The 14,877-nt window shown below is 39.1% G+C and overlaps 1 protein-coding gene and 1 long non-coding RNA gene across 2 annotated transcripts; both read right to left on the reverse strand.

Annotated features, from left to right (window-relative positions):
- Window positions 1–1,143: 1,143 nt before the first annotated feature.
- On the reverse strand, window positions 1,144–1,908 carry LOC116925957. The gene is made up of 3 exons (XR_004395814.2): window positions 1,802–1,908; window positions 1,578–1,731; window positions 1,144–1,508 (listed from the first exon to the last, which is right to left on the reverse strand). It is a non-coding gene; the product is annotated as an uncharacterized LOC116925957 (long non-coding RNA).
- Window positions 1,909–2,056: 148 nt separating this feature from the next.
- LOC123475815 lies at window positions 2,057–3,142 on the reverse strand. The gene is made up of 3 exons (XM_045178902.1): window positions 2,777–3,142; window positions 2,546–2,713; window positions 2,057–2,484 (listed from the first exon to the last, which is right to left on the reverse strand). Exons 1-3 carry the CDS (start codon window positions 2,943–2,945, stop codon window positions 2,438–2,440), a joined length of 384 nt encoding a protein of 127 aa, XP_045034837.1. The 5' UTR covers window positions 2,946–3,142; the 3' UTR covers window positions 2,057–2,437.
- Window positions 3,143–14,877: the final 11,735 nt, after the last annotated feature.

Below are 14,877 nucleotides of genomic sequence, written 5' to 3' on the forward strand. Positions count from 1 at the left end.
AGTATACTTATGATAGGATTATAATTTCAAATAATAAAAAACTACTTTAAACTTAATATATCATGCTGAAATTAAAAATTCAAAAATATTTAGCATAAATTGTTTAATTTCAATTTATACATCTCTGGTTTAACCTAAGTTCGACATCATCTTGACTTCTTAAAAATCCTGTATGTGATTTGTTATCGAAAAAGCTCAAGTGTTTTACAACAATTCGATTGTATTGTCCGAAAATGATATATAATACATCAATAGATTGGCACAGTGGAATAATGTTCGACTGTGATGCGGGATTAGCGGGAGACCCGAGTTCGAATCCTGGTTTAACCTAATATTTTTTCAAGATTAGATGTCCAATACATGTCATATTTATAGCCAAATGAAAGCCCGTTCGGATATCCTTAGAATGTCCGACGGCGCTGTTGAGGGCGGTCAAAACCAAAAAAAAAAATACATCCATAGGACATCCAAATCGGATATCGGGCTGTCCGGAGGATATCAAAAAGATGTACTCAACATCCGACCACGACATCTGTCGGACATCCGACGGACTGCCTTGTGTTATGTGGGACAAGTCATTTCACTACTAAAAGACCAGATCCATGACGACGATGGTAATTTGATAAATGCCTGCCAAATCAAATCTAAAAACAAAATTTAATGTTAGAGACGTGAATAATAAATGTACAAATAGAAGCAAGTACCGATGCCGACTGGAACTGGAGTAAATGCCTCGCAACTGGTTGGTGTAGCAAATTCCTTGGCCGTAATGGCATTGCCCAGATAACACAGTGCCGTCCCAGAGACGTCCCAAACACGTCACTTTGAGAAGTCTGAGATGTACTTGGAACATACCAGATTTCCAAGTTTACATTCCCTGGACGTCTTTTACGTATGGGTAATGTTCGCTTCGCCGAGATCCCATATTCGTACGAATCTTGTCCCATTGGATAAACCTTGGACGTCATTTGGACGGAATTGGGATGTCAATGGAACAAGTGAGATGAATAATGAACGTCTTGTATACGAATAGTATCCTCATTCGTTCTCAATTTTTCTGCTGCATATATTTATGAATTTGCGGCAATCTCGCTATTTTCCATTAAATAAAGAGACTCAGTAATTTATCTAAAAAAACTCAAATTTATTTTATTTCTTTAGGTACAATATGAAACTCAAAAAAGTTTAACTTATCAGGTACAATATGAAACTCAAAATAGATAATTTAATCAGTGCATTACTACTTCGACAACTTCTGCAATGAAATCATCTTGAAATAGATTGTTAGGGAATGAATCACTTTGACCACTGTTTCATTCACTCGCACCTGTGACACTTTCAGTAGCAGATGAATGTTTTTCGGCATCTTCCTCATAAAACGCACTATCGGTAACTAATTTTTTCTGAATGCGTCTTCGTTTATGTCTTGACGAAACACTTGCCAACATTATTGTCAACACTGATGACTCTTTGAAGATCCAAACGATGCGTCAGTATCGGTATCTTTCCTATCGATAACAAATCACACAGAAAAATGTAAATTAATAAGACCAAAAGTAAATTTAATGCCGTATTACGTCGTATTATGTCGTAAATGTAAGTTGTAATACGTCAAAGCAAACAACTCAGAATTTATAAATATCTGTCAGCATTCTAGCGTTAAAATTGTAGAACGCATTGGTTGACTTGCTCGTGACTCAACTACAATAACACAATCGGCGTTGGATGTTTCTAAAAGAACGTTATAAGCTCATTCAACAAATAGAGCCCTAGAATCATGGAAAAATAGTAAAAATAATACCTTGTTGAGTAAAAATATCCATTAACTGAAGTAAGAAACAGAGATACTCTTTTCCAGCTTTTCGCATGAGGCAGAAAACAGACGCTACAATCCAAGTCAAGAATGAGCGTAAACGTTGCCAAGCACTGTTTGTGAACAGCCAAGTAAAAATATTTTTTCCATAAATTACCAATAAAAAATAAGAAATCTACAGCAAGAAGAATAATAAAAATAAGCAAATAAAAAATTATTTTACAAAATAATAGAAACTGCTTACAACATTTATTGTACTAGCCATCTAGTGAGCGAAACGTTAACTCTGTCGTAAAAGGGAGTGAGCAAATTTCCCCGCGCTGAACAAAGACATGATAATAACGAATTTTTCTAAGTGTTGATAGAGAGCCAAAAGAAAAGAAATGGGACGGGCTGGGGACATCGACGGGGGACAAACGAAATATAGCGGAAAAACGGAAGTACTTCTTTTTTCAAGGGATTGGATTGGGTCATCCAATCCCTTGGTTCATCCATTGGGATGAACTGGTCCCAGCGGTGCCATTGGTACGGCTTTGGAGCCACTATGAGACAACAATTCCTATCTGGGTGTTTACTTGAGCAACATCAAGATCCATTTGTACAGGATCTAAATCCTCGTACTTCTCAGCCGGACAACACAGCAGCAGATTTGCCTGTGAGCCTACTCAAATCTAAAAACAAAATTTAATGTTAGAGACGTGAATAATAAATGTTCAAGTATATATCACATACCAGTGTCAAGTGGAATTGGAGGAACTACCTCGCAACTGGTTGGTGCAGCACATTCCTTGGCCGTAATGGCATTGTTTACTTGTGCCAAATCAAGATCAATTTGTACAGGAGCTAAATCCTTGTATTTCCCAGCAGGACAAACGGCAGCAGATTCGTCTCTGTTCAAAACTAGATAAAGTACAAATACATTTTGCAAGACAAAATTAAAACAAAATAAATGAAACTTATTACGGTTTGCCATTCCAAAAGACCATTTTGTAATGGGTGTTGAGTTTTTCTGTCCATTTCCATATAATGTTTTATCCAGAAGAATTTTTTTTTGCTGGCTCTGTCTTGTTTCTTCAGGATAATCACTGTCGAGTAGAAATCGTTTGGGACACGCACCTTTTTCAGCTGCCATCGTAAGTATTCGTGAAATATACTTCCCATTTGTAATTCTTTTATGATATCCGATTCATCGAAATGACGAGTGCACAAACGAAATCCTTTCTTCAAATTCGGGACGATATCTTTCCACTTTTCAAAGGAATTTTTCGGTACTATGAAATAAGTAATTCCATTTTCCTTATCCCAGTGTAATAGTTTCTAGACTGTGTATTTGCCAGTAAACTAACTCTACTTAAGATGATACAACCATGCACTTATATACCAAAAGATTGAAGGTTAAGAAGGGAGGGGTTTACAATAACTTTTACTTTTATCATAAACTATTATCCTCAGGGAAGGTTGCATTCGTGACGACCTTCTTGCTGGGTGGGCTGCTGTTGCTGGGAGGAGTTGCTGCGGTCTATTACATTCCTTCCCCCCTTAGGCAAGAAGAAATTGGTCCTCCAATTTTCCTCTTTGTCATTTGATTTTCTTCTTCTCCTTACTTCTTTTCGGCATGTGGCGTGACAATGGCTAGATGAAAACTTGTTTTTACCTGTCACCAGCTTAACCTATTTTCTTTCCTTCACCGTTTTCCTTGTTTGCTGGGCTATGTGTATATGGTTAGAGACACAAAATACAAGATATGTTTCCTGTACCGTTATTCGTTGCCTTTAGGCTAATAAGAGTGTTAGTTAATAAATGATGGTCTACGTTCCTTTTTACTGGAATGCTACGACAGATTTCAATCAATTTTTTTTCTTGTATGCTTTTCTTCTCTTTTCTTCCTTTAGTTCTTTCTTGACGCTCTTTTACGTCGGTTCTTTGTTTTCCTGTCTTCGTTCGTTTTTGTGTTTGCTTGTTATTGCTTGTTGCTATTTTTATAATTTTTTTTTAAAGGTTAGTTGTTTTTAGATTCAGTTTCCGTTGAGCATCTGCAAAGGTCTTCCCATACCATTCCATAACCCACAACGTAAGTGCACGTCGTGTGTTTTCCTGTGCATTTATGAGCTTGATCGGATTCCCAGTTTTCTTCCATAATAGGGTAAATACTACGTTGTTTCGGTGCGCTTGGTTGAGCTGGGCGTGATTGTGTGGGTCTTTCCATGGTATGAGGTGTAGGAGCCGTCATCCTAGTGAATGGTTGTTCTATTATTTCTTCTGGTGGTTGAGTGTTTGAATTTGCGATCATTGACGTTAATTCGTGTGCTTCTTCCATATTGATTCCGTATCGTCTTAATCTTCTAGTTTGACAAATTTTTTCCATGATTCTTGTGAAAGGGTCACAAATGATGAATATGCGTAGGCATACGATGAATATAATGAATCCGATAATAGATAGGATAAGAATTTTTTATGTGTCGAACCATGAAAACATGGTTCCTATCTGATTATCCTGTTTTTCTGACATCAATATTGTCGCGGTTATTGAGGCCCCATGGACTAGTTGTCACGTCCGGCGCTTCTGTATCGGCTATTGACCGCAACTCTACCCGAGATGTCCGGCAGTCTTGTCAGTAGATATTTCTCCCGGTAGCTGCTGTCTACGTTAGTGCATAAATACTTGTGTGTGTCCCTTGCTGTGCCCCCAGTCTAGTTGTAACTGTTTGTTAGTACTGTGTGTGTGTGAGCGCATCGACAGTGAATACAATCTTAATCGCTACTTGAGTCTCAGCGTTATTCCTCCGTGCTACATGGTGGAGATGCAGAACTTGTGGTAAGTCTTTGCGCTGTTTCATTCTATTGTGCTCTAGTTGTGCGGATGCGGAGGCTGTTAGGGGCTTCCGAGAGTCGTCGACCCAACTGGCCTACGCGCCTTAAATTGTTGGGGTACGAAGCCACAGCACCGGCCGTGTAACGGGCGATTAGGGTGTGATAGCGCGGGGATGGCCATAAGAATTTCTCGGGAGGTAGGTGGGACCTAGTGGTGATTAAGGGGGTGTAGAGGCGGAAAGTGGTGCGCTGCAAGGCGGTAGATCACCGCCGGTAACGATTGAAAAATCGGGAGTTAGGACGAAGAGGGGTTCGTCGGGAAGCGACAGGTGGTCGTAAGTGACGATCTAGGGATCGTGGGTAGACGGAGTGGCATCCGTCAGGCAACGACGGTCGGTCGTTGGTAGGGAAGGGGGCAATTCCCTGCTTCCTCGGCGGTAGATGACCGCCGGTAACGATTGAAAAATCGGGAGTTAGGACGAAGAGGGGTTCTTCGGGAAGCGGCAGGTGGTCGTGGGTGACGATCTAGGGATCGTGGGTAGACGGAGTGTCATCCGTCAGGCAACGACGGTCGGTCGTTGGTGGGGGAGTAGGAGTTTCGTGCAGAAGGCGGTAGATGAGTGGGGGTACTGGAAGCACCAAATTGAACTGGTGTTGGCGCTTTCCTGTAGAATAAGCATCGTTGTGTTTGCCTTGATGCAAGCGTTAGTGTTGAATGGTCTAATAGTGAAATCAAACGTATACTCGAATGCTTAGCCTTTGTTAGTTACTTTACTGCAGTTTCCTACAGATACTTGTGATTTTTTTCAAGTGATTTTTGCTCAAGTAGTTGGATTTTATCGTCTTGTTGTTTTTCGTGATGCGTTTTCCCTGCTATAACAGCTGACATCTCCTTGTCGTCTGTAGCTTCTTTTGTGTGTAGAATTTTTTCAGAAATGAAAAATTGTTTACATAATGCGTCGAAGTCTTCTGTGTTTTCTGGCATTCGTAGAAAAAGTTCTGCTTTATACTTTGGTAGTAATCCTTGTAGTAGGATTTTGCTTTTTCTGTTATCCCTCATCTTTTTCACTTTGTTTAGTAATTTTCCTTCAATAATAGTTTGGTTATGGTCAGCCCTTTCTTCTTTACCAGCGATGGTATCGTAAAGATTATTTAACCTTGACACGAAAGCTCTGCAGTTTTTTTCCGGTTTTTGAGTTAATTTTGAAAGTTTTTTTCTAGCGTAGCTAAGTCGTAGGTGTCTTGAAATCTTGTTATTAGTGCTTCTTTCCAATCCTGGTAATTTAGATCATCGCCTTCCTCCTCAGCGTAGTTTTCATGCCATTCAAAGGCTTCGCCTTTCAATCGATCAGAGAAAAAACGTATCTTTTGATTGTCGTCCCATTCGTTGTTCCGTGCTACGTGCTCAGTGCCGCGTAGCCACTCTGATATTAGTTTATCAGTGCTTTTTCCTTTAAAGATTGGATTTGCCTTTTTGTCTTCTCTGGAGAATAGCTCTCCTAGGGCCTTCACTATTGGCTGAGTGAAGTACCTGTTCACTTTCTTTGCGTCTTCGTCGTCCTGCTCAGTTGCTGGAATATCGCTATCCTTGGGATTTTTCTTGCAGCTATTCGCGAACGTTTTTTCCGAAGTGTCCTCGTCGTCGTGTGTTACGCCCATGTCGACCTTCTTTTTTAGCTGTTGATTTTCTTGCTCCAAATAGATGATTGTTTTTTTAAGTGTTCTATTTGCGTTTTGAGGTTTTCTATTGTTTGTTCAAAATCGTTTGTTTGTTCTATTTCTAGCTCGTAGTGGAGTGACTTGTCTCTACTGTCTGTCGGCAAGGTCAGTTCGTTTATATCTCCCACTAGTTTGGTTATTTCTCCTGGTTCGTCCTCGTCTAGCCTTGAGTCGTTGGAGTCTTCAGTCTCGATTAATTTAACTTGAAGTTTTTGTATTCTTTTACCCGGTTTTCTAGAAATATTATTGGATTTTCTTGTCCTCGTACCCGATCTTGTAGTTCTTGAAGGTCTTTTTCAAGATTCTTGTTCTTCGAAGTAAAATCTAGCAAGTTTTTCTTTAAATTGATTTTCTCTGTTGAAGCCTTTTTTAATCTGTCTGCCAAAATTTTTATCTCTTTCTGGAGCTGCTCTGCTGTTTCTGATACTTGTTTTATCTGGTTTTCTGCAGTGCTGAGTTTCTGGACCAGTCTGGTCTTCTCACCTTCAAGTTTGTTAATTATTTCTTGCCCTTCGGTCTCGACAGCTGCGTTGTTTTCCTCTTTTCTTTTGAGAAGATTCTGCAATTGGCTCTCGGTTGCTAAGGTGGCTTCAAGGTTTTGTTCTAGGTCGGCGATTCGGGAATTGGCTTTTTCAAGGGAGTTTTTCAGAACCTCGTTGTTTTCTTGAAGTTGCTCTAACGAACTGCTTAAAGTGTATTTGGAACTTTTTGCCTTCTCTTTGTTACTCTCCAATTGTTTTTGCGCGTTTGAAAGTTCAAATTTTAGCGTAGATATCTGCTTTTTATCTTCAATTAGTGCAATTACTGACTCGTTCTGCAATACACTGATGTTACCGAACAAAAATTCTTTTTCTTTTCCGTGCAATGTGTGTAGCTGTTGGAGTAAACTATCGAGTTTTCTGGTGTTCCCACCTTGTACGACTATATCGTCTTTGAGTGTTTTAGTAGCATTTGCAATGGTTTCTGCCGTTACACCATCTGTTACTTTTAAAGTTTGTTCTAGAAGGTAATAAGTGTAAAAATGCAGCGAATTTTACGTCGCCTGACTTGCTTCTTGTTTCTGTGTTTGTAACTGTTGGATATTTTCAGTTGTTGAGATTGTCTGGTATGATTTACTTCTTTCTAAGTCTTGCTTAAATTCTAAGTCTATTAAGGTCTTCCAATGGTCCAAAAATTGTTCTCGATGGTGACTTAGGTTTGGGTCTTGGTCGGTTAAATCAGATTCTTGTAGTACGGGGTATAAAGGTAGTAGTTTGTTCTCGTTGAGAGCAGTCTTTTGTACAGGTGAATCAAACGGCATTCGCTTACCTCGATGGTGTTCCGATGTCGGTTGCTTGAAGACTTGGTGATAGAAGCGTAAAACACTTGCAGCTGGCGAATGAAGCGCAAATCAGAAACTTTTCTTCCAGAGTCTCGTTGGTAAACTTGACAGTCTCGTTGGGACCTCCAAATGTAATAGTTTCTAGACTGTGTATTTGCCAGTAAACTAACTCTACTTAAGATGATACAACCATGCACTTATATACTAAAAGATTGAAGGTTAAGAAGGGAGGGGTTTACAATAACTTTTACTTTTATCATAAACTATTATCTCCAGTGAAGGTTGCATTCGTGACGACCATCTTGCTGGGTGGGGCTGCTGTTGCTGGGAGGAGTTGCTGCGGTCTATTATACCAGGTAGCTTTGTTGATTCGACGACACTGTAAAAGTTTGAACAAGTTATTTTTTAAAGTCGAATTCTTTTTAGAGCTTCATGAAACCGGTGCATTGCTTTGCTTTCAAAATCGAACATAGCTCCCTTACAGTAAAGTTTAAAATCGATAGTTAGCCTATCGAATTATCGATCAGCGAATTTGGTCCTCTTTACAGTGCAGAAAACTAAGAGAAGCGGTTTCTCTCGGAGTGGATGAACAAGGGTTCTATGACTCTGGTGGGAGGGTCAACCAACTTGAATTAAGTTCAACCACAGTATAGACTGTGGTTGAACTTTTGTGATTGAGCTCGCAAAATTTGGTCGAGCACAACCTTGGTTGAACTTTTTGTTAACCATAAAACGGAAATCGAGCTCAACCGTGACCGTGACGAATTGGTTAACGAAAAAATACTGATTGTTTTCAATTTAGTTTTGGGTTGAGCTAAAAAGATGACGATAAAACGCACCCTTGTAAAGAACAAAAAAAATTTATTCTTTATTCTTTTCCTTATTTATTTCCTACCCTTTATTCTTACGTAACAATATTTTTTTATACAACCATGTTTTCTACGTAATTTCTTCCTTTGACGCCTTACAGACTGACTTACCCTTCAAACGTTTCAACTAGATTTTCTTGTTGCTCAACCTTCACGAACCCCGTATAAAAACTTTTGGTTCTATAGAAAATAGACTAGACACCGTTCACAATTCAGTTCCTTCTAGAGCTGTTCCCCAATTTTTTGTGCTACTGAAAATATACTTCATAAGAAAAGACAATGAAAAAGTTAGTTAAAATATTAATAGCTTACATTTGGTGGCAGCGGAGTCGAACTCGGCTTCCGTGTTAAGCTGAATAGCGTGTGTTTTTACTTTTGTTGTTTGTTTTAAATTTTTATGGTAATAAGTGTTACTTATTGCATTCTCTTCGTTTGTTGGCTTTCTATTTGGTTGAAATTTGTGATAACTTTTCATAGTTATAAAAGAAAATGCTTTATTAGAAATTAGTTCGTTAGAAAAGATGAGAACAAATGAGGATAGCGGTTTAGAAACCACTTTAGAAAGAAGATCTGTAAGAAAAGGGCCACTTGTACAAAGATTTGTTCGATCAGTACGTGAAAGGTTCACTCCCTTACGATCAGGAGGCAGGTCGACCTCAATTTTTAAAAATAACGAAAATCTAGGTGTCGAACTAGATAGTAATAGCCCACATCAATCCGATATTGATCTTCTTGATTCCAATGAAATTAAAGAATTGAGAAATGATGATCAGTAGAACGAAGTACTTAATATGCAAGAATCGTAACAAAACGAAGCCGTAGTCGAACCCCTGATAGGCGAGGAGACAAGAAAATTGCTATCATATAATCAACTTCTAGAACAGGCTCGGGTGATTACGAACCTTGAAAAAACAACAGATAGGGTAGAAAACACAGGAAGTATCTCTAAGATTTCCAAAATCCAGAACTAATAAATGAAGAGAACCAAGATCGGGTATGGTTTTATCATCAATACGGAAATACGAGAATAACGTAAATTCCTGTTGACGGTCTTATTTTTGAATTGCAGTATTTGTTTCAAAATAAAAACAAAAACTGAGTTAACAAACAAAGAAGTAGGAACAGCGTTAAGAGCATTACTCTTAACCGAGCCCACAATTTTGACACCAATTGAACTCTTTAAACACTGTGGTCTAAGTTCATACTACGAAAGTACCGATTCAGAGTATTAATCAGTGCATTCGGAAGAACAACAAGTAGCTCAGAATCAGACTTAATGCCCCAATCTTTAGTAACAATCGAAACTGAGGAGGAAACTTCTAAAAACAGCGTAACCACCAAAATTGTAAGAGCGGAAATCCACACGCAAGTTGAACAGATTCCTTTAGATTGTCTTAAATCAACCCCTAGTACAACAACAATCACGTGTCCGGCGGTTAATCATTCACAGTCAAGTATGAATACTCAAACTCCTCAATCACAGTTAGCGTCGTCCACTCCGTGTAGCTTTTTACCTCATCAAGGACTACAAGGTCGGAAAGTCTCCTTTAGTACAGCGTCGATCGTTGACCAGTCAAAATAAATCATGCAAAACAAACCGTCAGAAGAAACAAACTAAGACATGTCCATAAAAATATACGTAAAAGAATTGAGCCGTTTGATGGAATCCGGAATGGATTATGAGGATGCCTCTAAAGCAGCTGATTGTATTGTGCAACACGTTCTAACGAATACTAAACGTTGCATTAATTCCTCTCAGAAAACGAAGCATAATGGACAGCCAGTTTTTACAACTAGCTCTCAGCCTTCATATCTTACCTCAACCCCTTTACATACACAACCACTTGCGTCAAGGGGACGAAGTGTAAAAATTCCAAGCATGTACAGTACCCGCCCTTAGTATCCGAACGCTGGAGCCATTTAACCCAGCGTCTTCTGGCGAATGGTGTGTAGCGCGGATAGGGAAATGGGGTAGTAAAAATAAAATAAAGCTACGAAAAAATTTTCTAGTGTTAAATAAACAATAAGCTATCAAGTAAATTTTATTTACTTCTTTTCCTACAAGATTTTGTGACTAGCATGCTAGTCATCAAATATCCGAACACTGTTGAAATTGCCCAATAAAATATATGACAGGACAATTTAGTTCCAGCGTGATTACCTTTATTGCAACTGAGATGACATAGAGAGAGAACACATTTGACATGAACATGACATGAGTATTCAGACGACAAAAAGGAATACGGGCATCATAATAAAGAAGCCTCTGCTTGCCTCCTTTTTCAACACACCCACTCAAGCATAGGCAATAAACTTTTTAACAATCATGGACAGTAATATTAATCTCTTCTCTCAATTTTGTAAATCTTGGTCCATTAAGGGCTTTCGTCAGAATGTCGGCCAGCTGCACATCAGTATTAATGTAGGTGACGTCAATAACCTGTTCCTCTTGCAGAGCGCGGATGAAATGAAATTTAACATCGATGTGTTTCGTTCGCTGATGAAAATCCGCATTCTTAACAAGCTTTATTGAAGACTGATTGTCACAAAATAGAGTAGTAGGTGCAGATTGCGGCAGACGAAGATCTTGAAGAAGACGTATCATCCATACCACTTCTTTGGCGGCCGTGGCAGCAGCCACAAATTCGGATTCAGTGGTTGATTATGAGACACACTTTTGCTTTTGACTTTTCCAGCTCACGGGGCCTCCATTTAGCAGCAGAACAACTCCAGTCGTCGAACGCCTGTCATCGAGATTTGAAGCAAAATCTGCATCGGTGTAGGCCAGGAGCTCATTTTGAGAGTCAGAATTTCCAAAAATGATTCCATAATTCAGGGTCCTCTTCAGGTACGAGAAAATACGTTTAACGGCGTCCCAGTGAGCCTTTGTTGGAGAACTAGGAAACTGTGAAACCTGGCTGACAGCGAATGCAATATCAGGTCGGGTACAAGTGACAGCATAAATAAGAGAGCCGACAGCTTCACGAAATGGCTCCAACAACGTTTGACAGGTAGACGAGTCGCATCCAAGATTTTTTATAGACGCGTAAACGGATCCGCAGGGACGACGCGTGTGCTGCAGTCAGATAGGCGAAATTTTTCAAGAAGTCGCTTGATGTAGTTTTCTTGAGAAATCTGAATAGTTTTCTTCAATCTGTGTCGAACTATCTGAATCCCCACAAAACAATCGGCAGGACCAGACGTCATTTCAAATTGTTTGGCTAGAAAATCCACCACACTGGCAAGTTTTGAGGGATGACTACTACAGACTAAGCCGTCGTCGACCCAGATCGCGATCACTGTTAGGCATTTTTCTTCTTTTAGAACGTAAACACACTGATCTGCACTGCTGCGGACAAAACCAAAACTAGTGAGAAAACTGTGAAACTTTAGATTCCAGGCTCTAGAAGCCTGTTTAAGTCCATACAGGCTACGCTTTAACTTGCACACTTTTTCTTCATGACCAGGAGAAATGAATCCTTCGGGTTGAACCATGTATAGGTCTTCGTCCAAATCTACAATCAAAAATGCAGTCTTAACATCGAGCTGTAGCATCTCGAGGTCCAACACAGCAGCTATGGAAAGAATGGCACGTTAAGATTCATACCCCAGGCAAAAATCCGACACAATTAAATGCATGTTTTAATACATGTTTATATTGGCACACTTTAGGACGATATAAATTATGTATTGAATCATACTAAAGTCTAAAATATAATTTTTAGATAAAAAGAATAATGAATTGTGTCCCACTTGTGGTATACTAGCATAAGTAAAATAATAAATTGAAACATGGAAGAATTGTACTCCATGCGTATCGAACTACGGAACTATATGTCGGTATCCGTACGTGCTACCAACTGTGCCACCTTCGATAGTAATTGACTCAAGAAATATCTATCCAAATTCGATTCAAGTGCGTTAGGTGATAGAAAAATTTTGGAGATTTTTTTAATATTTGGAAACATTTGATTTTACGTGATAGAATTTGGTTTTCGAACATCAACGATTCATAAAAATTGATTTTGTGAAATTTATAATGATAACTTAACTTAATTGAATTAACATAATAATTTGAAACAGATAAATCGACATTATAAAGTTAAACTTTCGTATTTATGCGGATACTTGGAATAGAAGTGGCTAAACAAAATAAAAATACCCTGAAAAATTGGTTCTTCCCAACTTTCCAAGTCCATAAAATATTCTGGGTATAATCTCGTTTATTCGGTTCAGGCGTTCACAAGTCCAAAAAAATTATGGGACATTATTTGATAATATAATGAATGGTATAAACACCCCCAAAAATTTGAGAAAATGTAAAAATTTTGCTTTTTCTCATTATTCCTGGGTTGCTAACCCCGAAAGAATTATATCCTTTTTAACAGTCATATAATAATTTTCCAAAATTTTACGCACTAATCATATCTATGCACTATGTTAACTTTTGTTTCATCGGTGTGAAACACGATCTATTGAAAACTATAATATAACTCATAATAATTGACTTCTAATAATATATACATTAAGCAATAATTGCCTCCGCCTTGTATCAAACTGCATAATATTACTTTTTTATCACATTTTATTACCAGTTTGTAAAGTAACAAATAATTAATTTTGATAGTATGCGATTTATTGAAAACTAGCATAATTAATTGCTTCTGTTTTATTAGCATGTATTAAATTGCATATTGTTACTTTATGATCATACTTAATGCAAACTAGTATGATAAAATCAGGCTAATATATCATTAATTATACTAGTATGCGATTCATTGTAAACTTGTACAATTAATTGTCTCAGATTTTTGGCTGGGACTTCACAACAGGAGAAAAGGTTTCATGAAAATCAATTCTGGGGCGCTGCGTAAAGCCCTTGGCGACAAGCCTGGCTTTGAAACGACGAATTTTTCCTTCTCCATCTAGCTTCAACTTGTACACCCATCTGTTTTGAATGGCTTGTCGACCAGGTGGCAGGTTCGTCAGCGTCCAGGTTTCGTTATTTATCAAAGAATCCATTTCCTCTTCCATCGCAATCTCCCATTGGTCTGCTTGAGGGGATTCCATGGCGCTCCTGAAATTTGTCGGCTCTTCCACGGCACCCACTGCAGCGAATTTTGTGTAGAACTTGTTTGTAGACTCGTCAATCCACCTTACCGGTGGTCTCCGAATTCTTCGTCCAAGGGAAGGTTCTTGCGTTTCACCAGTTCTAGGGTTGCCGGCCAACTCTTTCGTGTTAGCTTCTTCACGGCTGGGGTTGGAAGTTTCCACTTCTTGCGACTCTATGGATAAAACCGGTTCATCTTGAATGTTCTCTGATTGAATGGAGACATCGAGTTGTGAGGCTTGAGGCAGTCTCATTTCCTCTTCAAAACAGGAATTGGCCACAAGCTCAAAAATACTATTTGGCTGCTCGATCTCAACTGCCCGATCATCTAATTCTTGAAAAACAACATCCCTGGAAATCAAAACTTTACGACTTACAGGGTCCCAGGCTCTAAAGGCTTTTTGAGTTTCACAGTAGCCCACATGATGACATTTAACTGCCTTGGGATCAAACATGCTTCTTTTTTCTTTTGGAATGTGCAAATACACCGTGGATCCAAAAACTCTGACGTGAAAACATTCGGTTTGACTCCCATCCATACTTCATATGGAGTTTTTCCCTCAACGGATCTGGTCGCCACCCGGTTGAGTAGATAAACGGCACAGTAAGATGCTTCCGCCCAGAGCTCTAAAGGTAAAGAAGAGAAATGAAGCATACTTCTAGCCGATTCTAGTACCGTCCTGTTGAGTCTCTCGGACACGCCATTTTGTTCTGGGGTATATGGAACGGTTGTTTCATGGCGTATGCCATTCTTGAGAAGCCATGTTTCAAACTCTTTGCCAACATATTCACCACCATTGTCACTTCTTAGACAGACAACTTCATTGCCTATTTCAACTTTGACTCTTTTCACAAATTGCTTGAGGAGTTCAAAAACTTCAGATTTTTGTTTGATGAAGTGAATGACATTATAGCTACTGTAGTCATCTTTGAAGGTTACAAAATACTTGGCACCACCAGGGGAGGGGATTGATACCGGTCCACAGACATCTGAGTGAATGAGGTCACCAATTTTCTTGCCTCTAGTTCGACCACCGGTCGGGAAAGAGAGACGGTGATGTTTTCCATAAATACACCCTTCACACACGATGTCCTTTTTAAAATCTTCGCTGAGAACAAGTCCATCAGCCATGAGATTTTCAGCCATCTTCTTTATTGTAGAAACTGCAACATGACCGAGGCGTCGATGCCAGAGGTGTACTGATTGGGGTGTCGATTTCGCCAGGGCTGAGAA

Source organism: Daphnia magna, linkage group LG9 (assembly GCF_020631705.1).
Source record: "Daphnia magna isolate NIES linkage group LG9, ASM2063170v1.1, whole genome shotgun sequence".
NCBI lineage: Eukaryota > Metazoa > Arthropoda > Branchiopoda > Diplostraca > Daphniidae > Daphnia > Daphnia magna.